This window comes from Blennius ocellaris (assembly GCF_963422515.1).
Source record: "Blennius ocellaris genome assembly, chromosome: 21".
Lineage (NCBI taxonomy): Eukaryota > Metazoa > Chordata > Actinopteri > Blenniiformes > Blenniidae > Blennius > Blennius ocellaris.
In genome coordinates, this window is record NC_137670.1 from 9,212,371 (window position 1) to 9,237,863 (window position 25,493).

General features: G+C 40.2%; 1 protein-coding gene across 1 annotated transcript in view; it reads right to left on the reverse strand.

Annotated features, from left to right (window-relative positions):
• The window catches only part of rab26 (RAB26, member RAS oncogene family), a gene marked incomplete at both ends in the record, with an annotated part of 80,573 nt that overhangs the window by 4,416 nt on the left and 50,664 nt on the right, over positions 1–25,493 (reverse strand). Inside the window, one exon of the mRNA XM_080517599.1 lies at positions 23,831–23,883. Within this exon, the coding sequence (XP_080373725.1) occupies positions 23,831–23,883 (53 nt within the window). The remainder of the gene's footprint in view (positions 1–23,830; positions 23,884–25,493) is intronic.

A 25,493-nucleotide genomic window follows, 5' to 3' on the forward strand; every position in this document is an offset into this window, starting at 1 on the left:
CAACAGCACAATACAACTGCAAAAGTCACAACATAACTGCAAACAACACGTTTTGTGGCTTTTTGCTGTTGCGTTGTGGCGAGTTGCCATTGTGTTTTGGCCATTGTGTGTTTTTGCTGTTGTGTTGTGATGTTGGCCCTTCTGAGCCACCGTAGTGATCTACTAGTCAGATGACTTTGTCTGACAGAAGCAAAAGTAAACACTACTGATTTCATGCTATTTTATGTTTGCCTTAATGAATATGAAAATACCGGCCATGTGTTTCAGACAGTGCAAAACGCTGGAAGGACTTTCTGCTAATAAATTAATGTACAATGTGCTGTGTGATTTATAACGTCTCCATATATTTCAGTTGTTTATGATGCAGCTGCCTGTTTTTTTTTTGGTTTTTTTACAACCTTTAGCAGAGACACTGGTGTTATTGTGGTGAGAGACATCTCAGCTTGCCCCCCTGACTTTTATTTATTAATCATAAGATGTTTTTGTGTTGTACTTTGACTTTGTTACTGATCTTCTCATGTTTGGAAAACAACAGTTTTCAGTAGATGTTTTTTTCCTCATGTAAACCAGACCTAATGTGCACAAAATCCGCCTGTTTACACTTGACATCACTCATGGAGTTGATTACAGAATGCATGCAAACTGCAGTGCAATGGAAATTCAGACCAGTCATGCACTTTTACTTTAAAGTCAAGCATTTAACAAAAAACCCTTCATCATATTTTGATGACCATGTGCCAATGGTGGACATTAGTTACAATGGTCTGCAGTCATTTAAATTAAAGCTGCGTCGTCACCCTGCTTCAGTTAGTCTAATTATCCTGGATAATTATGGAAATTAATGCATTTATGATGATTACTGACCCTTCATTTTCCAGCTCACGTTGTGTGTGTGTGTGTGTGTGTGTGCGCGTGTGTGTGTGTTACAGTTATGTTACATTCACAGTTGCAAAGGGAAGGTGGGCTGGGAGAGAGAGAGAGAGAGAGCTCACAGAGGAATATTACAAACTTGTGTGATTGAATCTAAATCCAATTTTTAAAATATTAACCAAAAAAGAACCCCTGAAAAGCTTTAACTTTCAACACTGAAAGGATAATTTTTTTCAAGATAGTGAAGAAAACTAAATGAGTTACGGGAGGATCACAGGATTCATATCAACTTTCCATCCTGCTTCATTTTCCATTCACAGGAGATTGTGAAGGACAGTCGGATATGGACAGATTCTCCTAATAAGCCCGGATCAGTACGAGAGGAAAACTAGACGAAGCGAGGTTTAATGGAATGAACAATTGGTATTCAAGAGCAGGTCAAGGTGTCGAAACCTCGTTATTGTTTGAGGAGGGACACAATGTAGCCAGAAAACACACATTTCATTAGCATTTTGAGGCAAAGCAAGAAGTTGTCCTTCAGAAAAAAAAACGCAGATATTGATGTCGATAGGAAGTAGTTCGTTAGTAAAAGATTGCACGACCTTTGGTGTTCAAAGGTCACAAGGGGAATTCAATACTGGGGCCTTGAACTGTTGGCATCGTTTATACGGTGAATGTAGCAGTACTGTGAGGAAACACGTCAAAGTGCACAAGGGAAGGTAGATGCGATGCGAATAACTTCCACATGTGATTTCTTTGATAAGCGACAACCTTCAAGATCAGAAATAAACAGAAAAACAATCAGTTTTCTCTTTCAGAAGCTGCTTGTGATTTCGACCTGGTTCACAAGACGTCACAACAGATGAGGGAAACTGGCTTCCTGTTAGCAGAAACATCAATTCCATTTTCCTGTCGTTCCATCGCCACTGCAAGACGGCAGAACTTCCCAGTTAGATTATGAGGATTCGCAGTTGGAAAAGGGAGAGAAATTTCATTTATCTGTGGGTAGCTGGCTAATCTCTGTATTTGCCAATTTATGAAGTCAATCATGCACACGTGCACCAAATTATCCAGGACATAAATACATGTTATTTGTAAAAAAAAAATTTTCATGTTAGAACTTGGCCCTATAAAGGCTGTAAGACAATAAAACCAACATAATTGGTTTAAAAGGCGACAGATTCCACTATATGCTTGAAAAGATTTCTCTTTTGATACAAGCAGATTTTTGCAACACCAACTAAAGGCATAATGAACTTAACTGAACTATTCCTAAGTTCTCTAAAGCTGTCCCACTGTGTCGTTTTCTGAACCTTCCATCGAAAGGAAAAGAAATTGCTTCAGTCCAGAAGGAATCAGACTTAAAAAAAAAAATGTCTTCGTTTTATAAATGAGCTCCAGTGTTGATCTCATTGTGTGTTTGTATCACCCGCATATCCTCTTGTCAACATCAAAATGAGACATTTGTCAACATGTTTTTCTGAAATCGTTCTTGCAGTCTGCTCCAGTTTTAATCACTCGGGAATCACTTCTCCAGTGCACCAATATTGTGGGTGAAAAATATATGGACTTTTCTGAACTGTTAACAAGAAATGTGGTGTAAACGAGGACAAATAAGTTCAACAACAACTATGCAGAGGCAACCAGCTGGGCAGAGAGCTGCTGTTAACATTTCAAGCATCAATAAGCACCTATTGACAGACAACGTGGGGAGCTGAGGCTAATATATTACATTTCTATTGGAACAAGCACACCGGGCAAAAGGTCAAGTCTTTCCAACACAATTCCTCTTGCCTCCCTCTGCCTCTCTCATCATCGGGCGGATCCCGTGCTGATCGGCTGTAATCCCCCCCCCCCCCCCCCTTTTTTTTTTTCGTACAGTATCCCCGTGCGTTTGACATCACTTCATTATACTGAGATTAATGTAGCGAGCGCGCACCGAGCAGCGGCTACATGCCAACCTGCCAATTACTCGCACTGTAAGCCTGCAAAGGTCTCGGCGGCCTGTGGGCGGATTACACGGGGAGCCGGCGAAGGAGCCGCGGCTTCGGAACCGAGAGCGATCGCAACTTCAAAGCGCTCCGGAGTCGGATGCAGTTCATGCAGTAGGTGGGAGCGCACGCGCCAGAAAGGTTGAAGGATCGGCACACATGCGACACGTGGAAGGATCGACGGACTCAGAGACACTTTGAAACTGTTGTAAAAGCTACGAGAGAATAATTTTGATAGGTAAACTGCTCGAAACCTATGAAAAAAACCTTTTCATAGGTTTCCATTATTTTAGCACTTCACGTGCTAAAAAAATGGCTAAAATGTCACAAATCATCTTACATGATTGGCAAGTAATTACACCATTGGCTTGAAAAAGCCTAAAATTATGAAATTGTTGTCTTCATAAGATTGGAAATGGCCTAGATTATTACTTTATTGGCTTTGTTACATTGAGAATGGCAAATAATTCCATTATTAGCATTTTTAAATTGAAAATTGCAAAACATTTTTACATCATTGGCTTTATTACATTGAACATGGCCTAAATGATCAAATTACTGGTTGATACAAGGAGACAAACTAAGAACAAAGAAAACAATATAACCAATCACAAACAGCGTAAGCAACAGATTCTTGAAGTTTCCATTGTAATTTGCGCACATTTTGGTTTAATATCTTTCTTAAAGAGATACAGTATTTGCCACAGGGATGGAAGGACTTTGTACATTGAATGTTGTAATAACAACCGTTTGTCTCCATAAATGTCAAAGCAAAGGGAATAATTAGACCCATAATGTTTTCCTTGAAATTTAGATGTCACAAAATGTAAAGTAATATCAGTACTAGAAGTAATAACGATAAAAGAACAAACTCAAACAATACATCCAGCTATACAGCTGAGAGTAGCATCTCTGTTCATCTACAAGCAGCTGCAGGTCGACTTAATGAAGCAGAAAGTGAAGACACCCTCGAAAAACAAATGCCCGTAATTGTCGCACAGGGTGATTCTCTATTCGTGAGGAGGCCTTCTGAGAGTGGAGCATCATCAATGCACTCGATTAAAAAAAAAAAAAAAAAAAGAGGAGAAGCTATATGCTGACATTTTTTTTGTTTTTAGTTGTAAATTCAGTTTCTGTGCTGCCTCCTTTGGCACTCTGTTCTCGCTTTGTATTGTTGTGAAACCGGCCGGATGGGTGACCGCGTATGAAATGAGAACTGTTGAGTTTCTGGGCATTCATTTGAGGAAGTTGTGGTCGGCGTTGGGTGGGATGCTGGGGGGGGGGGGGGGGGGGGGCAGAGCGGCTCCAGTATTAAGACAGATGAGTGAGAAGAATAACGCCACACTGAAAGAAAACCCAGATCAGCGCAGCACCGCAGGTAAACACAACTTCAAGTCTCAGGATTTCACTGTGAAGTTGATTAAAAACGTTGTAATCTTCAAGGTTGAATTCAATCAACATTTTGATTAAAGCTGACCAGATAAGTCAATGTTTAGCTGTTTAGTCATTGTGTTTTCTCTATTTAAATAATAAAATATGTAAAAATATATCAATTGTATGCATTATTTTATGATTTATATCATTGCATCATATGAGAGGATTAGATATTATTCGTACTAAAAATATTACTATAATAATACTACTAATATTGTTCATTGTACACCACATAGTACACTTGCACGAACAACATCTACATCTCACTTGTCTTATATAATATTCAGTATATACATATATACAATTTACATACAGGACAATAACTATATCAAACTAAAAATAATGTTATCCATCAGTTTATGTTGCCCATAACTCCTTTTATTTGATACACAGCTGTTTAGCTGGTTTTTTTTTTTTTTCTAATCTACTCTGGACATGAATTGAGGTCTCCTGAAATTGAATATATTGTTGAATTTCAAGGTTTTTAGTGGTGTTCTCGTACTTCGGTAGATCTGGGGTTGGTGGTATTGACGAAAATACTACTTTTTGAGTTGAGAGTGGAGTTGTTGTCTATTGGTAATTCATTCAAAATTGTAATGGCTCTTCTTTTATTCTTAGAATAAATACATTGTGAACATTGTAGCACATATAAGCAAAGGCATTGTGAGATAGCAACAATGAGCTTCTTAAATAAAAACTGGTGACTTAGAATTCATCAGCTCAATGTGAGAATGTTGACATAACCACGAGTTGTGAAAGGTCAGTAGTTGAGAAACGTGGAACTTGAGAAGTAAACATGGGCGTCTACTCATCCTCCCTCTCCGTTTCTCCTTTTGAAGCAGTTGTTGAACTCTCACCTCACCAGTCGCGATGAACAAAGGCAGTGGTGCCAAAAACGCCACTGTGAGCTCGAACGGCGCCGGTGGAAGTGATCTAAATCATCACGTGACCCTCAGAGGAAAGAAGAAGAGTGACTGCGAGGGCAAAACGGCATCAAGATGTGTTGCAACGCAGCAAAAGGATGCGAAGCCCCGATCGCATCGGAGAAGGTGGTCGATCGACCTCGCGAAACGCATGACATCTGAAGTTGTTGTGGTGAGGAAGAACAAGAAAGAGCCACAGCCTCCTCAGCGTGGCGTTTCCCTCCTGCAACCACACGCAACAACCAAGCGCTACTCCTGCCCCCCCATGAGGATCTTTCCAGGTCACTCCTCCTCCTCCTCCTCCTCCTCCTCCTCCTCCTCCTCCTCCTCCTCCTCCTCCTCCTCCTCCTCCTCCTCCGCTTCCTCCGCTTCCTCCACCTCATCCTGCTCCTCACCACCTCCTGTAAAGACATCTGTCATCACCGGACACGATCCTCTTGGTTGGAAACTGCGTCCAAAGTCCAACGCCGCCTCCCCAACGGCACGTGCCAACAGACTGTCCCTGCAGATTCCCCTTCCTTCCATTCCCGCCCCCGATACCCCCAAACCCAAGATCTCCCCAACAACCAAACCTGCCCTCGGACCCAAACCGCTTCGCCGTCACCACTCTGACACCTCTGCCCTGATCCCTTCCCTCGAGGCCCCGATGCTCACGGTGACGCTCGAGGAGCTGCGCGGTGTGCAGCTCCACCCGGTCGCCCCGTCAGAAGAGTCCGACGACGTGTTCGTGGAAACTTCTGAAGAATGGCAGCGTGGGACCGATGGATCTCGCAAGATCCCACCAATCGTACCGGAGAAAACGGCCATGGCAAGGCAAATCGCTCAACTGATTGGATGTTCGCGCCAACGCTGGAGGCCAGTTAGAGATAACTCAAGAGAAGACAACAACATGTATGCCAGTGTGATGAAGGTGCAGCCGAAAACGCATCGGGCTGGACAATAATGGAACACATTAGAAAACCAGTAAGTGGCCATACAAGTCGAATGATGCTGCATTTATACAAAATCAGTGTATAAATTATATAAATTGTCCAGAAATATAGCCCATAAAGTCTGTTGTAACACGCTGTCAATAAATAATATGCATAATACGATGGTGGGAGGGGGGCACTGATCTTCTTATTCACTGAAATAAAGGACATACAGGGTGTTTAGTAAACTGAGAAATGTGAAGGATACTAAAATTGGAGTTCCAACTAGCTGGCATGTTCCTGAAACAGGTTATTGTGGCATTTTCCATTTGGATGGTAAAATGGCACTTGGCAGTCAGGCTATTGAAAGTCAGGCTATTGCTAATTTAAAAAGCATTTCTATAATAAACCACATCAGTGACAAATCCAGTGACGTTGAAACCCATGTTCATTGAAGTCCAACAATTCCACTCGTGCCGGCTGCACTATAAAATATTCTGCTCCACCGACAACGAAGTGACACACTAACATGAATGTAATTTAGAATAAAAAAGTAAATAGATAAGAATACAGCATTTCTATCCATCTTTTATATCACTTCCTCCACTTCAATGTGCTGGAGCCAGTCTTCCTGTTCAGTGTGAACTCTGCTGATATGATTACCACTGAATTTGCCCCAAAACTGACAGTGAATCTGCACTGGGGTCATTTAGGTCCCGTGAAGATATTGATATCAGTGTCATAAAAAAAGGTAACTTGACTTAAAATTCTGACAGCATTGTCAAGATGAGTTTATCTAATGAAAAGGACATTGACTGATGCATCGTGATTTCCAAACAAAATTCTGAAGTCTTCATTTAAAAGTAAACAGTGACAGCAAGTTAATAAATACATTTAAAAAAAAGTTTGTTTGATATGAAAACGAGTCCTATATCGTGTTGTCCGATTTCAGGAAATCTAAGTGCAGACACCGGAGTGTCTTTCAACCGGATTAACTTTTGATTGATTCCCTTTATGACGTGCTGAGAGGAGAGGCAGAGCTTCACAGTGCGAGTCAACAGTAACCACATTTACTATTTTCCAGGCGGGCTGCATCTGGATATCGGCTGTGATGGAAGGGATCTGAAAGAAGTGGCCCGCTCATTCCTCTCAATCGCCAAAGCAAAGCTGTGTGACGTAGATAAAATGTGTAAAGTTTGAGGTCATCTTTCTAAATATTTGAGATTTTAAACAGATTTAACTGTTTTTATGTTCTCATACAAAGCACATAAGTGTCATTATATCAGTATTTCAGCTCTCTTTTGAATTTTGTGGCTTCACCTCTGTTGTTGTGTGAATGACTTTGCTTTTTATCTCTATTGAAAGCTTGTGTAGCTTTGAGGCGGTGTGGTGTAAAATGTTAAACATGTACATAAGTATGTATTTAAAAAACATTTTCAGTTTTCATTTGACAAACAATGCCTGAACCATATTTATTGGCATTAATATGAAAGCACAATGGCCTTTGAGTTGGTGGCAATACGTATTTAAAGAAGTAATTGATTTCCATGTCATGAGTTGTAAGTAGGATTATTGGATGTTTCAGTTGGGAATTAATACGAGTTCCAATTTTGTTTTCTCATTAACGGATTATTGTTTTTAAAGCTGAACACAATTATGTTCATTAAGCTCTTGTGGATTACTCCAATTATTCAGGTCCATTTTGCAGGTTTAGTTCATGTTGTAAATATTCTTCCTTGAATCCAAAAAGCTACATTTACTGACCCCATGCAGAAACGGAATTGGTTTTTAAGTAAACTCTGTTGGAAATCCATGCTGCTTTGTTTGTTTGTTTTTTATCAGGAGTTCACACGGCCTGATGTCTGTGACACTCTGCCTCCAGATAAATGTCTGCTGCTACGCTCCAGTTCAAGCTTTGGCAGGCACTTATTATGTACAGTATAACACATGGGCTTGCCTGACAGATGCACATTTGCAATCCACTGCAGCAAAAATAAATATTCTTGGCACCTGTTGTTGGACTGGACTTAAGTGCATTTGCCAAGTCCGGAATATCTCAAAAGGTGGGATCATCAAAGCAAGAAATTAAAGTTAAGGCTTGATCACAAAGAAACACCTGCTTATCTGGAAATTATGGGAACATAAAATAAAATTATTTTTAAAAGTCTTGCAGTGAATAACTTGCATTTTTAATGTGATGATACAAAAGAAAATGCTAAAAAGAAAAAAAAACCGAATGCTGACAGTGTGGAGTCAGAGCCAAGGGATGATAGTTGTTTAGAATTTTTTCTGCAGCACGTGGAAATTTGAAACAGTGAAACAGCAAAGTCAGATCTTTTAATGTCCATGGTGCACATGGGCAGTAACAGTGATTTCCCTCGTTGACATGGTGACAATGTTTCAAAAAGTTCCATCTTTACAAAGTTGCGATTTCATTGTCTCTCTGCACTGTTGTCGTGCAAACGAACCCCCAAAAGGCAACAAAATGTTTATGTACTGTATGTTTACATGGCTGCCACCAGGTAAAGACAATCATACTCAAGCCAGGTGAAACACATCAGGGCATGAAACTGCAATCAGACATTGGGAGGTGAAGGCAAACAGCCTAAAACCAGACGGATGTTGAAATAAAACAGGAAATTGAAAATGTGCACCATGACATTATTACTTGTGTCAAATTTGATTTTAAAAAGATCTTCTCAGGGACACTTCTCAATTCATCCAATTTTTCCTGGAGAACTTCCAGATTGTCTTCAAGAGAAGCTGCACTCACTTGTACAAATAACAAAAAGAAGAGACCATTAAAAACATCGAGTTCAGATCATATATATTATTGAAGTGTTTCTTTGACGTGCTGTACAGCACATCAAATGAAAAATGAAGCAATTTCTCCTTTTTAAACATTATCTTGTCACATGACTTTACTAATGTGCATTAAGCACAGCCAGTTGCACCTTTTTTAATAGTTTATGACATAAAACTTATTTTGAAAGGAGCAAAATATGAGAGTGCGTACATTTATTATCCGCAAGAAATTTCAAAGGAGTTATATAAATTAGGAAGGTCAGTGTCTGGTCTTAATACAAACAAAATTTTTTTTCACAGCGGAATATTTCACAAAGATGAAGGGATAAAGAGTCTTTACAGATGTAAGTGGAGGATAACCAGACTCGGTCTGATGAAGTCGTGTGAATCTGGGTTTGCTCCTCTGGGAGGAGCTGCTGGGCGTGGAAAGAGCGAGCGAGAGAGAGAGAGAGAGAGCTGGAAGCAGCGCTGCAGGCAGGCGAGCGGCGAAGCTGCAGATCAACACACACACACACACACACACACACACACACACACACACACACACACACACACACACACACACACACACACACACACACACACACACACACGCACACACACACACACACACACACACACACGGCCAGCCTAGCGAGCCAGCCTATTGAAGTCATTCTGTGCAGTTTCCCCATGAGTGATTGTACATATTTTAAGATTGCATTTAATATTTTGCTCTCAGAAAAGCTTTGCAGCTTGTAAATGCTCACACACACACACACACACACACACACACACACACACACACACACACACACACACACACACACACACACACACACAGTGTTTGTGAATCTGAATCTCCTCATATATCTACCTCAAGCCACTTCTCACACTGCTGGAGGAGAGACTAATGCATAGAGGATCGTGTTCTTGCACAAATTGCAGCTCACTTTATAGCTGTAATCTGAATCCAATTGTGAACCGACATTTGCATGAAATTGATCTTTAACGGGGCTGCTGAGAGGAATTCAGCCACAAAGGTTAAAACAAACCTACAAATGTTTGGAGGTGGAACAGATGTTGTAGAGACACTTTAATTCAATTCCAAGCATTTGCACACACATATATATATTTTTTTTTTCTTTGTATTTCGCTCTTTCCTCAAACTGGCTTCTTGCTTGTTTTAACCTCCAAAAAGAGCTTTGGACATCAGGAATGCTTCATTCACGTTCCTTCATGAAGCTTCAAAATGGAGCCTTTATATGAGGGTTTTGTGTGCATTGTTCTGTTTATTGTAGTGTTTGCCTGATTTTGGCAATGACAGATTTTGACTTTTTAGATTTTTTTTTCTTCCTTAAAGCATCTTTGTTGTTTTGATATGCAAGTTCAAAAGACTCACCTGGACAAAGCCGAACAACCAAATGTCATCGGAATAGAATAAGAGGCTCCCGACACGCCTTGGTGGGAATGAACCTCGGATATAAGCTTTCAAGCCGAGAGATTATTAACGGAAACTTAAAGGACAACTAAAAAAGAAAGGAAGAAATAAAAAAAAAAAAACCTGGTCTCAGGAGTGTAAATGAGATGATGAGATGCACAGAGAGAAGGAACAAAAAGACAGAGATGAAAAGACGAACAGGCAGAGATCTTTTCATCCCTCAGAGTGAAGCGAGAGCAGCAGAGGCAGAGAAGAAACTCATCAGTCTCTCGGAGTGAATCTGTGCGGTTGTGTGTGGTGGGTTTATCAAAGTGCTTTTGGGTGAAAGTCAGATATATTTGTGTCTGTATTTGTTGGTACTCTAGAATTGAAGACAAAATCCTGAGTTACGTTGCAATAAATGTCCACTACTCTCATTTGGTCTTCCTCCTTCTTCCATAATACAAACTTCCAATTAGGTACTTCCAATATAAAAGAACAGTTAATAGGCACTTCACAAAAAAACACATCCATAGCTGTCAATATCATGCATCTCATGATTGCAGATCTGGAATTGGGAAAATTTTTGTCCATTTGTATTCAGACCAAATGAAGAAATCTTACCAAACAACAACCTCATGCATTGAGATAAATCCAATCATACCTCAAATAAACACAACCGGGCCTTTACCTTCAAGATTAACCATGCCATATTATTTTTATTGACTCTTGGCCTTTATCCCATACACAACACTCAATCTAATCTACTTATTTACCTTAATTTTACTTGTCGAAATAATTTATGTCTCAATATCTATAATCCCAACTTTTGTCAATGTCTTGATAATAGGCTTCGTCAGACCATAACTGAACACAGTAAATCTTGACTAACCGTATTTTCAGCTAGGTCTATTGAAAATAAAAAAACAAAGGTCCTGACATTCTGACTCCAGTCTTTGACTAACCCTGAAATGTGAGTATTCTGGATTAAGGAAAGAATCTTGATTATTTGAAACCAGTAACCCTAAATCCCAAACAATGAAAGCTATTCAAGCTTTAAACACTATGTACCCAATACAGTTTATACTATTTTTTATCTGAATCGGCAATTAGGCCGAAAATCAGCTGCTCCAATGCCAAATGTTCAACACCAGTATGTTCAATCCTGGAGACCTTTCAAACTGTATGCGTAACTAATTAAAGCCCAACAAACAAGGGAAATGGCCGTTCAATGATGCCCATTCTGCAAATGCAAATGTGAGTAATGGTGTGTTTGGACATCCGATAGTGTGAGAGCGAGTGTTGCCATGAGTCCGTGTTCAGCACAACAGCACAGATCCTCCACATACTGCGATAAGCCAACTGCAGATGGAGCCATTAAAGTTTCTGTCTAAACCCCCCCCCCCCCCCCCCCACAAGGGCTGAATTACCAATTAGCATTGGACGAGCGCGAGCCTTTACCAATTTAATCGCTTCTTCCTTAACATATTCATGGTGCCAGCGATGGCCTTTTCAAGCGGTTTTCTCACTTCTGTCTGATAAACTGGGTCGACGGAGGGAACTTTTCTTGTCTCTTCAACTAAAAATAAATAAATAAATAAATAAACAAAAATGAAATGTCATCATTATCAAGGGAGAAGAGGACGGAAAGCTAACTGGGGTTAAGGGAGATGCAGCGTTGACAGAAGGGAGAAAGGCTGACAAATAAACAGGAAGAAGAAGCAGACAGGAAGTCAGTGTAAATGGAAAAAAAAGCAAAAACAAATGTGCATTGAATTGGGTGTTATAAACAGGCAGCGAGCCAGTGAGCATGTGTATTGTTAATTTGCTGTTTGGCATACGAGATGGACCTTGAGGAGTAAAGCATCAGCACCCTTTCCTGCCAATCAACTTGCTTGCTGGGGGTTTTTCATTTCCCTCTCTCTCTTTTGTGGTTGTTTTCCATCACCCAAAAAGCTTTTTGGCTTCGCCGCAGCTCAATTAAGCAGGCTGGCACTGAGACTCATCAACTTTCTGATTGCTTACAGAGAGGCAGTGCTGGGAATGACTGCATAAACAGTATTTTACACTGATTTTTATGGTGCTTTTTGTTTTATTCACGAGGCAAGCCCCTCTATTGATTCACATAAACATACAGATGTTCTGTGAGCTCATATTGATGGGTTGTCAAAGGAAAAGTTAAAATGTGTTCCAATATATTACCAAAGAAAACCTTAAATATCTACAGACGCACTTATGTTTGAAGGATTTTCTTGACACTGTAATCATCCTGCAGAACTACACCAGGGGTCTGCAAAACCTGCAGATCTTAAGCCACATGTGGCCCTTCTCTAGTGGCTTTATATAAATAAATATATAAATATTTGATCTGTATTCATTTAATTTTTGCATACAAAGTCATTTTCAAAAGCACTTTTAACTCCTGGCCTTAAAAGGTCTTTAAAAGCAGGCCCAACTAAAAGTGCGAACATTTTTGAATTTTTTGTAAAAATAAATAAATAAAAATGGGGGGACCAAACAAAACTGCTTTATATTTGTCTAAGAAATGCTGAACAAAATGTTGAAACATCTAAAATTAAGTACAAAAGCAGCTGAAAATGGAATGAAACGTTTCACATTCTAAATTGGTTTAGGGTTAAGGTTATAAAAGTATTATTATGGTCTAATACTGCAGCATAGTAAACCAATGCTTGTTTAACATATTCTGCTCCTGCTTTCTCAAGATACTCCTACGTCTTCCCACAGTTAAAAAGCATGTATGTGTAAGGTTAACCATGGTACTAAATTGATTCTGGACGCGATGGACTGGCTTTCTGGGCAATTAATTCTTCCGCAATGTCAGGTTGGATAAGGAACAATGATTGAAGTGGCTGTTGCATATGGATGTTGTGTGCAGTGTCTTTATTCTGTGTTAATATAGAGCGAAGATGACGCTGGTGTGGATGCAACAGATCCAGTGGGAGGAAGTTATCTGTGCATATTTTCCAGACTCTAAGTCACATCTGAGTCTTATTTGTATCTGACAAAAACACGCACCATTAAGACAACACATTCCACAATTTAGATTACAAGAATACAGAAGAAAAAAAAACTTTATGGATGGAGAAGTGCTTTGTATTCTGCCTGCAAGGTGGAAAATCGCCAAGGAAACCCTGGCTTGTAGTTTTAAACCCTGAGTGCAAGGTAATCAGAGAAAAGCCATAAGACCTCGAGATTTTTAGAGATTTAAACCAAATCGAGGGGATAAAAGGAAGGAGCGAGGCAAATGGATGATGAAGAAAAGTGAAAGCGACACACCCGCCCGTCCTCAGTGGAAATATCCAGAGACACAACACAATTATGTTCAGTAAATTTTTTCAGATGGACGAGAAGATAGATTTCATTGATTTTTCTTTTCAAGAATCCAGGAAGAAGGCGTGCGGCTTACAGATGCTGCCTCACGACGAGTCATATATTTGGACTGAATTTGAGATTGAAGTGATTGGTGGATGAAGAATGGATTGTCGAGTCTTGAATATTGACGACTAATTAAAGGGCATGGGTTTGTGATAAAATAGCAACACAAGGGAAATGCAACAGAATATCTAATGAGAAGAAAAAGTAGATGTCCATCGAGTGGCTTTGCTCAAACACACATTCATTTAGCTCCCTAACGGTGTGTCTCGTTTCTTCCTCGTCCCTGGACATTTAGCTGGCCATGTGCCAGCTGACTCCGAGCGTGCATCCAATTGATTTTTCCTTTACTGCCGAGGGAATCTTTTGAACAGCAAACAGTGCTGCAAGAAGGCTTTCAGTGATTTAATGATTTTTAAAATTTTTTTCCTTCCATCCTTGTGGCCAGCATGCCCAAGCGTGTTTGTCAATAAAACTTGTCTTGTGTGCATCCCGCCACCGCACGCTCGTCTGCGTGTAATCATCAGCGTGCGAGCATAAATCCTGTCACAAAAGCAGTGCCGCCACGCAGCAGCGGCGGCGGCAGCAGAAACAGCTGCAAAGCTCCGATAGGAGGCTGCAAATGATTCGATGGCTTAAAAGCACCATGGTCATGAAACATTACGTTTCATTTGGTGAAGAATAATGGAGCCATGACACATGCTTCAAAAGCTCTTATTTAAGCGATTACCAACAGCGATTTGGGATTTCTTTTCTCTGATTATTCAGATGAAGCTGATGAAGAGTGTTGTAATCAGTTGTAAATACCACACAAATTGCTACACGTCCAGCACAATGATGTCTAAACACTCTGCACGCACCAATCAATGTGTGTTGCGAGCTTAACAACCAAGCTTTAATCGAAGGAGCCGAAAATTGATGGAAAACAAAAAGTTTTCTCAAGAGCAATCAGCAACTTGTTAACTAAACAATCTCAGCCAGAAATGATCATTCTTTACATATAAGTTGATCAGGCAGTGTCAATGAAGGGAGGTAGAAGTGAAGTCTTAAAATAGTTCAGTAAAATCGAATAAAGTGCATAAGTCAGAAACCGATTTACCTCCCGGTGTTGGTTTTGTGCTTTTGCATCGACACACACCAAACCCGGTTTGCAAAAATTAGCATCCATTGCAACAGATATAGATTTTAAGTTGAGGTTATCTTCACCAAGCAAAACCAAGATGATTAGCCACCCTACTAAACATAATGATACTAATCAGTGACTTTAGAAGTGTGTTTACAAAAAACGGGTAAGTCGCATATAATGCATATAATCTCGCTGTGGTGACCAAACTACAATTTACTAGAACATGACAATGAAGTCAAACCACAGTGACAAGCAATAAGAAAAAAAATCCATCTATCCATCCGTCTGTGCAAACCTTATTTTGACAAACTCAATGCAGATGAGGTCTTGGACTCCACTTTGGGCCACTGACCAATGAACAACAATGAAATGCTGCTACAGCACAGTGGTACCCTGGCCATAATAAATAGTTCTGCACCTGCATGAGTAGATGGACAACAACAATGGCGGCCTCCACAGTAGCATGATTCACCTGGGAATTGGGAGTTTTATAGTTGCGAGTTACCTGTGATAGCAATCCAACTACGTCGTCTGTCCTTGTACTCACTACTGAATCTTCTCTGCAGCATGTGTGTGAGGTCCCTTTGCAAAAACAACCAAATGCACCAACTCGTGGCCTGGCATGCAAACTGCGTGGATTCCAGTGTTTCTGCTTTTACCTTTTAAACAGACATCGTTTACCTGAAAACGCTCGAAACACATTTTCTCTTGAAATGTTGAATAAATGAGGCCTATGAACCCTAATGCATAGAAACGGTGAAAACCAACAAGGCCCATCTAACCGAGCGTATATTATTCAAAGTAGGTGGACAACCAGCAATACACAATGCTTATGATCAGCATATTTGAAAATGTGGAGGGCATTGAGGACTGTATAATCATAAAGAGTGAGCTGGAACCACACGATAGTTATGTATTTGTATGTGTGCCAATGCTGGACGTGTGTGTGTGTATCTGTGCATGCATGTTTGCATAAAAGCAGAGTGACCTCGACATATTTACAGCGCTTTGCTCTGCGGATGCGACGTTCCTTTGTGGTGGTTTCCATTAGCGTCTGTTGTGGCAGAACAACAGCATGTCACATGAAAGGGTGCAGAGATGAAGACCACCCCCCACCGAGGCCATCTCGTATCGCAGACACCAGGTTCACTGTCAGCGGTGCTAAACGTCAAGGAGATTCATTCTCTTCGCCGTTAGCCACAGGACAAATTGAATGGGATGTAACTGGAGCGAATTGGGACGGGGGGGGTTACTGGTTGAAGCAGTGCAATGAGGTAGTGGACAGCAAGTCAACGTTACAGGATGTCATTCACAAAAATGAAGTCTATTCCTCATCATAACTGGCTTCTTTCTTTTCTTTTTTAAAAAATTTGAGCAAATCCTCCAATATGAACGTTCTCATTGCAGTTCATTACAGTAAATTTATCAATAAGAGAGCTTGAGTGCATGCAACATGCATGTGTGATTGCATGCAGTCAGCGTCAGGCATACCAATGAGTAGGAACACAGGAAATGTCCTTGTTTCAATGTCAAACTCAATTTGAACAGACAAAAGCTCTTTACAACCACGACTTATGCAACTGACTTATGCAACTTCTTTCAGGCTTCATCCTCTTATACAGGGTTGGCTTCTTTGCAGTCACAGAAATCAGATATGGACACATTATACATGAATATTTTCAAGGACGTCTGGATTATTTGGGTTGCATGAGCATCACAGTGAGGTCGCTATGGGGATTATATGGGGCGTGTCCTTTGTTTTGCAAACCAAGCCGCTCAACACAGACCCTGCAGAGGCGTTATTGCGAGTAGATCTCATGGCCTTCAGATGATCTGCTTATTGTCTTATTGACGTACGGAGTCAGCCAATCTCTCCTCTAACACACCATTAAATGATTTGTTGTGCTACATGATTATTGTGGGTGACGCCACATGTAAACAGTGCAAAAGCATGTTGTGGCTAATGTTTCTGGTTTCCATGGTGATCGTTAGCTACCTTCCAATGGTCCATCAATGGTTGCTGCTCATTGCAGCAGATGCTTAAAAAAACCAAACAAAATGGGTAATAGTCCTCGGTGCCATCCTGTCTGTAACTCGTGAGTTTATCACACAGATAATAGTTGTCCTGTTTGAGTGAACATATGATCTCCAGGAAAAGCCATTAAAACTACCTGATTCATATTTGCAGTGCATTGCTCGCAATTAACAAGCACTTAAACCTCTTTTTATGTTTTATAATTTAGCACTCGATCATGTCACAAGTACACATGATGGACCAGTGGTTACTTAAGAGCAAGAAAACCGGGGATTGATCTGGCACAGGGATCTAGTTTTCTCAAAATAATCTGACTACCGCCTACAGTCCAAAAAACATGCAGGTAAGCTTAAGCGGTTTTCCGGACGATTTTCCACATGTCAGATTGGATAACCCTCTACTTCCCCTGCAACCCCACAATTAATGAAGCATCCGTTGATTTTGCATGCATATACAGTTACACTGGTAGAAGGTTGTGGTTTCAGAAGCAGACTTAGGATTGGAGATTCCCAGGGTCAAATCCCAAAGGTGATAGGTTACCATTGTTTGTCCCTGAGCGAGACCTGTGACCCTGCAGTGCACCGACCACAGCAGCCTTCTGCTTCTTACATGTGTAGTTAAGGTCCTGTAGATCAGTCCCCATATGTGAATCTCAGTGTTTTCGTGGATGAGCCAAAATGTTTTCAACCTGCAGATTATTTTTTGTGATAAAAGGTGGATAATGAGCCTCGTTGCTTCATTCAGATACCACAAGGTCACGGAGGATTGGACTGGCAACACACATGAGAGATCAGTGGCTCTGCCGAGTTGGAAACCAAAAGGTATCAGATATTTGTTTTCTCTTCTCCTCTGGCTATACAAGTGATGAATATTTCACTCTGATCTCTGGGTGCCTCCATAGCAATGTTGTAGCATTTGCAAACACATCATTTTGTCTTGTTTTCACATCTCACCATCAGTAAAATCAGGTTTTCCTCACCCAAAACAAGGGCTTTTTTTTATTGTTTCCAAAACTGGCTCCAGATTGCAGGATTCTTCGCTGCCTTGCTGTTTCAGTGTGAGCAGACAAAACTGAGGTTTGTTTTTTTTTTTTTTTGATTGCAGACTGAGTCTGTGAGCCAGCCTGGAGAGCAAGAGCATCTGTGTGGCAATAAATTTTAATTTGCCTTCAGGTTTCCCGGCGATCGGTCATTTTAAATGTCAATACATACGAAGGCGAGGAGGAGTTGTTGTCATTACCCTTGAATTATGTTGATACTGTCAGCAGAGGTTATAAAATACTTATTAGGTCATCTGGGCTTTGCGTCCTGTCATTCCCAGATGCTGGATGAGAAGATAAGAAAGAAGTAAAAAAAAAGTCAATTTTTGTTCCCCATGGTTGGCCTGAGGGACTTTCAAAAATTACCCGAGGGAAGATTCAAGTGTTCTTCATAGCTTCAACAGCTTTTGAGCATAAAAGGAACAAGTTAACCGTAACTCTATTGGATTCCCCTTCAGGGTAAAACAGTCAAAACTGTCTCTTTTAAAATGTCAGGTAGATATAATACAATTTACAGAAAATAAACTAAAATATAGTATATCTTCAACTGCACTGTCAATAATAATGTGCAATTTGCATTCTCGTCTTGTACACTGCACTGTATACAACAGATTCCATGTCTTATATAGAGTTTTTTTCATTTGACTCGCTTGTAATACTCTTAACCCTGTATATTTTGTAGTTCATAGATTTCTAGTCTCTGTATTTATATATACTTTTATTTTTGCATTTCTTTATATTTATATTCTTGTATTTTTTTTAAATGAAGGTTTGAAAGAAATGCCACTTCAGTTCTTGGTATGTGTACACGAACCGACAAAATAATAAACTTTGAACTTCGAGTTCAAAGTCCGAAGTCAATGAAAAGTATTTGGTAATAGATGTATGATTCCTTCCAAACTGTTGACGACAAGAGAGACATTCAGAACCAATTTTAAGGTAGATTCCATAAATACACCTTAACACATTGATTTCCACTTATTCCCAGGGCAAAAGTCCTGACAATTGAAACAGTAAACCTGTTAACTGTTTGACGGTACCATGATGTAGTTGTTTTGGGGATCAGAAAGTGACCTTTTCTATCAGTATGCAGATGCAGTGATTGAACATTGTCATGTTGGAGCCGTCACAATCATTTCCATGATGTTGAATAGACGCTATTATGACTTTTAACATAAAAGTCACAATCAGGACACGCTAATTCGCCGCCACGGATATCAAGGTGAATATGGTATGAGAATCGTTTCACATGCAATTGGCTCTTGATTGCATCTAAAATGGAAACGAGAATATAAATGGACGTGTAAAAGCAGAGAGAAGAAGGAAGGAGGAAAAAGCAGCGGCCGTAGCCGTGGTTACAGATGGCAGAGGGACTGCAAAGAGGAGTGAAAGAGCAAAGAAAAAACACGGTGGCGAGAAAGAGAGATGGATAACCCTGGGCGGTGTGTTTCCATCTCTTTATCGTCCAATTGCTCTCTGGCCTTCCCCTCAAGGCACGGCTGCTAATGGATTCTCACTATGGGAGACTGGCGTGTGCCGATACAGTAGCCGTGAAGAGCTGCGTGCGTCGTATGCATGGATTCATCTGGATAAAAGCTCAAACTAAAACCTTCATATCTGCTCAGTCTTTTTTTCGTACACCATTCATTCATTCGTTACAAAAAATAGCTATTATCAGGAAAACATTTTTTTATAACAAATATTCTTGGCAAACAATTTCTGTGACGTCGTATACATTTAAGATGTGTGAGCTGATTGGCTACAGAAAAAAAATAATTGATTGATTGAGAAAGCATTTCCCAGCATGCTTTTTATCTTTAATTTTTGAGAAAGATATATAAATACGCGGTATGAGTGCAGTTCTTAGTCCGATGTAAGTCCATTAGTTTGATTAGTCCAATGTTCCTCTTATAACTATAATTATATTGGTCAATTATATAATGGCTAGTGGGCGTAACTCCAGCCTCCCCTTGAAAGTCTTGAAAGCCTTGGAAGTTTGTTCCGTACAATTCTATTTTCTATAAGCTCATAATTTCTGATGAGTGTATTTAGCTTTTGCCTTGAATGGCTCATTAGCATAACATGCTACAATATTTGTGACCTTGAAAAAGTGGCAGATTGGATCCAAAACATGAGTGTGCAGGTGGGGGTGAATAAAAGAGCACATCGTCCAGTAAAACTCGACAACAAAATTTCAGCTTTCTGCTCGAATTCCAAAGAACACTGTGCTTCTTTCCCCACCGTGGCAACATATTGCAAATCAGACAAAGACTTGTACACTAAGGGAAACACTATTTTACTGGGGAAAAACTGCAACTGTGCAGGTGGGATGTTGTGTGTGTGCTTACACATACACCTGTAGAATTAGTACTTCATACTGGGAATCGTAACATATAGTATCTTAGAGATTGAATTATGGCTCGTACGTGTTGACCACAAACACCAAAATGCAGAATGATCCACAAACATTGATGGATGAACATTCAAACATTAACTAAACCATATATTAAGACAAATCAGAGCATTTCTGTTGCGATTTGAAATATCAATACCTGACTGCGGCATCACAACTTCAAATCAAGCAGAAACGACTCGGCCAACCTCGCTGCATGACGTCCACTGCTTTATTCAATCTGTAACAAAAGTCTTTTGATTTTGGTCTGTGCTCCTATGATCGCTGATTGCTCCCAGACTACCTGTCGATCTTACAGCCAACCATACTGCCAAGTTCTCAGGAATACTGGCAGGTGAAAAAAAAAAAAAAAAAAGGCAGTTGGTGCGGCTGTGAAGCTGAACAAATGGATGAGAGCGGGTGATAGGCAAACGACATTTGTTGCAAGCACTGTGATTTTAAATGTGATTGTTTTAGAGAGTTTTATGACCGGGCTGCTTTCCACTCTTGTTGGAGCATCTATTACTTCACATAAATGTCTCCAGTGTCTGTATCATGTGAGAGGTGAGATGTCTACTGAGAAGTTCCAAGGACGGGTAACTGGCAGATATGTTGAATCAAGGTTATAGGACAGTGACGGTCGAGTTCATCCAGCTTTCATACATTATCCAACTCATGGGCACGGATCGCTGAACTCGATTCGAGCTGACGATGCTGAAGGCAGGTTATGCCTTGGACAGGCGACCAGTCCATCCATAGTGTCAGACTGTGGGGGGACCGTAGGACATTTTGCACCCACAAATGTACAAGGAAACATGCAAACTCAACACAGAATAGCCTCGGAAACACAAACGGAAGTGAGGAAATAGTACAAAGGAAAAGACTATAACCGCTGAAACAACAATGACAGTCAATCAGTCATTTCTTTGTTACCGAGAAAGTAGTGAAGGATGTTTTTACCTGATGGATATGCTTTGACTGCATCTGCAGTGTCAACTGACGTTTGATGACTTGCTGTTATATCAGGTGATATATAAAGTTAAAGACAACAAAATTTACATAATTGAGCTGGGATTTTGAGCAGCTTTACAATAAAATCAAAAAACACTATACATTAAATTGAGATAAAAATTTAATTAAAATTTAATTGAGTAAATGTTTTGCAAAACCTCAGCAATAACAACCTCACTGGCAACAAGGTACAGTTGGTAGCACCATCACCAACATGTTTACAAAACAATCTTTGGTGACTTGAGTGCCACAGACAGGAAATGGGAACCATTAAATCACGGATTAATAGATTATTGGTTTGGGGATTTGCTGTCAGTAAACTAAATAAGCACAGAGGCCAAATATTCTGGATGTGGAGTGATTTAGTGCAAACTATTAAAGGCGGTAATGATGACAACCAGCTGTTTGGGAAGAAGCTAAGTTCTCTGGCTGCGTCTCAACGGGAACTACTCGCTTTCCTTCTCTTGATGACAGTGTTTGCGCGCGCGCACACACACACACACACACACACACACACACACACACACACACACACACACACACACACACACACACACACACACACACACACACACACACACACACACACACACACACACACACACACACACACACACACACACACACACACACACACACACACACACACACACACACGCTTCAACCAGATGTGAGGACATCAACCCTGCCAGATGGCTGTGGCGCTTCTCCTCTCCTTCATGTGTGAGACACTCGCTGATATAAAACATATCATATTTCACATTTAAATCCCCTGTGTGTTAATCAAAGGATCATAACTCGGCTAAAAAGGACGGCAGGAGCGTCGCCAAATAGACGGGCGATGGTGGAGAAAATCACAGCATGAGCTGCATTTATAGAAGGACACGGCGACAAAGAGAAGTCTCTAAATGGAGGGAAAGTGAGCTCTAATTCAAACCCCCATGCTTTTTCATTGAGCCACCTCGATCTATTTGTGGCTGCCATGGTCACTGTCCTGCTCGTCCATCATCTGACTCCCACTGTGAGTGCGAGCCGATGAGCAACTATGCAGATGCCTTTTTTCGTAAACCTTTGCATTCACCCAAAAACATTAGATATGACGAAATAACTTTCCAACCAGAGTTTAAGTAAAATCTAAATCAGAGGCTTGAGGGATAATGCTGATCATGCCAAAATAAATTACCAGTGAAGTCTGAGCAGTGACACTATTGACCTGCGCCTTCCAGCAAATAGCAATAAATTGCACAGGAATTGTTCATCTCCCTTGATTTAATGACCACCTTTCTCTTCAGACAGCCAGTCTGATGCTCCGTGGCACGACAGTCAATGTGTAATGAAAAGACTGCCTTATTATGACCACATAAAGTGCAGCTATATTCTTTTTATGAAACTTGTATCCATGGACTTTCAAAGATCAGATTCCAATCTTAGCTGCAAAGCTTTCCATCCTGGAGACTTGAATGAGAATCACTTCAATTGGTAAAGACTTTTGATGAAAAAGCCTTTTTGCACTGATTCATTCCTTCAAACCTTCTGCTGAGTTGCCTTTAATGGGATAAATTGCCTTAATTTTTCAAGCCCCCACAAATACTGAAGATGTGGCTGTAATTAGCACAAGTTATCATCATTAATTTCTTTATTCTTGATTTATTTCATTAGCTTCGTTACCTCAATGGACTGCAATTGGCATGTCTTTGGGTTTCACAGTGAGAATTCTTTCACTTTTTAATTAAAGGGGCTTCATTCTCCATTCAAGGTTCCACTTGAAGACGGATGACAACAATCTGTCCCAATTTGACAGCTACTTCAAGATGAGGTATCTAACAGGTGTATGTGGCATATCCAAAGAGTCATAGCACCACCTAAACTTAATAAGTGGTGGGACTTACGCAACAGTCTAAACTGGTGTGCATTCTTAACCCCAGCCATCAGTAGTGTGCAATGCGATTGAACAAACATGAAAATAGGAGACCATAGGAGGAGAGCATTTTCAAATGGTTTGTTTGCATTGTGTCTATTTTCTCTTATTTTATGTGAAGGACGCCACAAGGCTAGAAATTTCCTATAGACTGTCATATTTTATTAGCTTTACCAGCTTTCTGAGAACTCTGCAATGAAGACTGATGAGGCACCGTCCTTCAAACGATCTCTGAATTAAGACGTTGCTCCTTTATTAAGAAGCATTAATGGCTTTACTTTGCATTTCATGGCAAAGAGGTATGTTGAGGATACAGTTCATTTAGGGATGAGCCCTGCGACCGATGGTATCCAATATGTCATCACTGACGCAATGTCCTAAAAAAAAGCTGAGAAATCCATTCTCTGAAGAAATTACTGGCTTCGTTCAGGCTGCATAAGTTAGTCGTGAAAAAATACCACAGAGTACCTGAACTCAGATGGGTGGTACGAATAAAAAAACAAACAATCAATGCATGTTTCCAAGGGATTAAGAATCATAAACAGCCATACATTGTGGTAAATAAGTGAAAGGTTTATCTTACCCGGATGTTGTCGTAGGACCCTTTGTTAGTGACGTCATACAGGAGGAGGAGAGCTGACGGCAGAAAAAGAGAGACAGATATTAGTCATTTCATATTCTTCTCCCAAAAAGCCATCCATCCATCTTCTGTCAAAATTCAGGTAGCAAATCCCAGCTCACAATGGAAAAACGGTAGGGTGCATCCCAGACAGCCATCTGTCAATCACAAGGCAAAGCAGGCAACCACACACACATACACACACAAATAGAGTGTGTGTATGTAGGCTCCATTTACACAACCTTTTTCTTCATGTTGAGTGTGGTTTCATTGCAAAAGCAAGCAACAGCACCCACTAGTGTTGTTTTCATGTTATGTTTACACAGCAACGTTTTGAAAAGAAAACATTGAAATGGCAGAAATGCTGAAAACAATGTAGTTAGCATGCAACGCCACAAGTGTGGGTTGTTTTTAATTAATAAAATCACCTATGAATGGATGCAGAAGCACCATTAAACTATCTTTCTTAATGGCTTTGGTCTACTCAGTCTGTTTGTGAGAAATACAGATGACTGTATTGATGAATGTACACTTTATTGGAAAAGCATTATTAAATTCAAGAGTGAACATCACACAACACATCTATGATTTATGGATGAATCCTCGTGCATGTGCAGAACTATTTACAACGATTGTGTTGCGCATGCGCAGTACCAGTGTTTCAGAAAAATTATGTTTTCCCACGTTTCCATGGAGACAGATTAAGAAAATTTTCAAAAACGTCCACCTTGGAAGCAGTTTTTGAAAGGTTTCACGCCAATTCATATTTATTATAAAAAAAATGTATTTCAGTCTTCCACCTGTCAATATATATGTATTTTTCTACATTCTGACTTGGAGCAGCTGCAAGACTATTTTGCTGTTTACACATTAAAACTGATGAATGTTTTCATTGACTGTCAATCGCCAGATGTCAGATGATGCACATCTTTGAGAACCCATAATGGAAGAAGAGGCCATGTTGGAAGCTATTATACTATTAAACTATTATTCAGAACTGGGTTAGCGTGGGATAAAAGAATCGAAATATGACAAATTCAGTCTGGAAAAACAAAATTAAAATATGCAGGGCACTGTTCACTGTCACTTTTTTGCTTCATGAATCACCCCTGCAGAGATTGGTTTTACAAGTTTCAAGCTCTGTTTGAGGCTGAACAAAAACCTTTTGGGGCTACGCGCTGGAGAAACACTGCATGAGAGACTTTTAAAATGGCTCCCAATGGTTGTCGAGCAAAGTGCTGAGCTCCACCATTTAGCAGAGCATTAGTGTTATACCTGACAATATACCTACATGTGTGAATTCTAATTATGTCCAACGGCACTGTGTTGCCATGGAAGTTGAAATCACCTCAGTTTTTTTTTGTCAGTGGAGCATTATAAAGCTCAGTGAGACAAGAAGAACGCGTTACACCTACAAAGCAATTGCAGCTCATGTTCACAGCTGGATCCACTCTCATTTAGAAGAATTAGCCTGAGGTAATTAGGTCCCGAGCACCTCTTGTCCTCCTACTGCAAGTTTCTTCACTAATATCACATTTGATCATCTTGAAACCACTTTCTTCCCCCCCATACAACTCTAATGCCTTTTTCAAATTTTCCTCCATCACTGACCCCTAAACCTCAACTA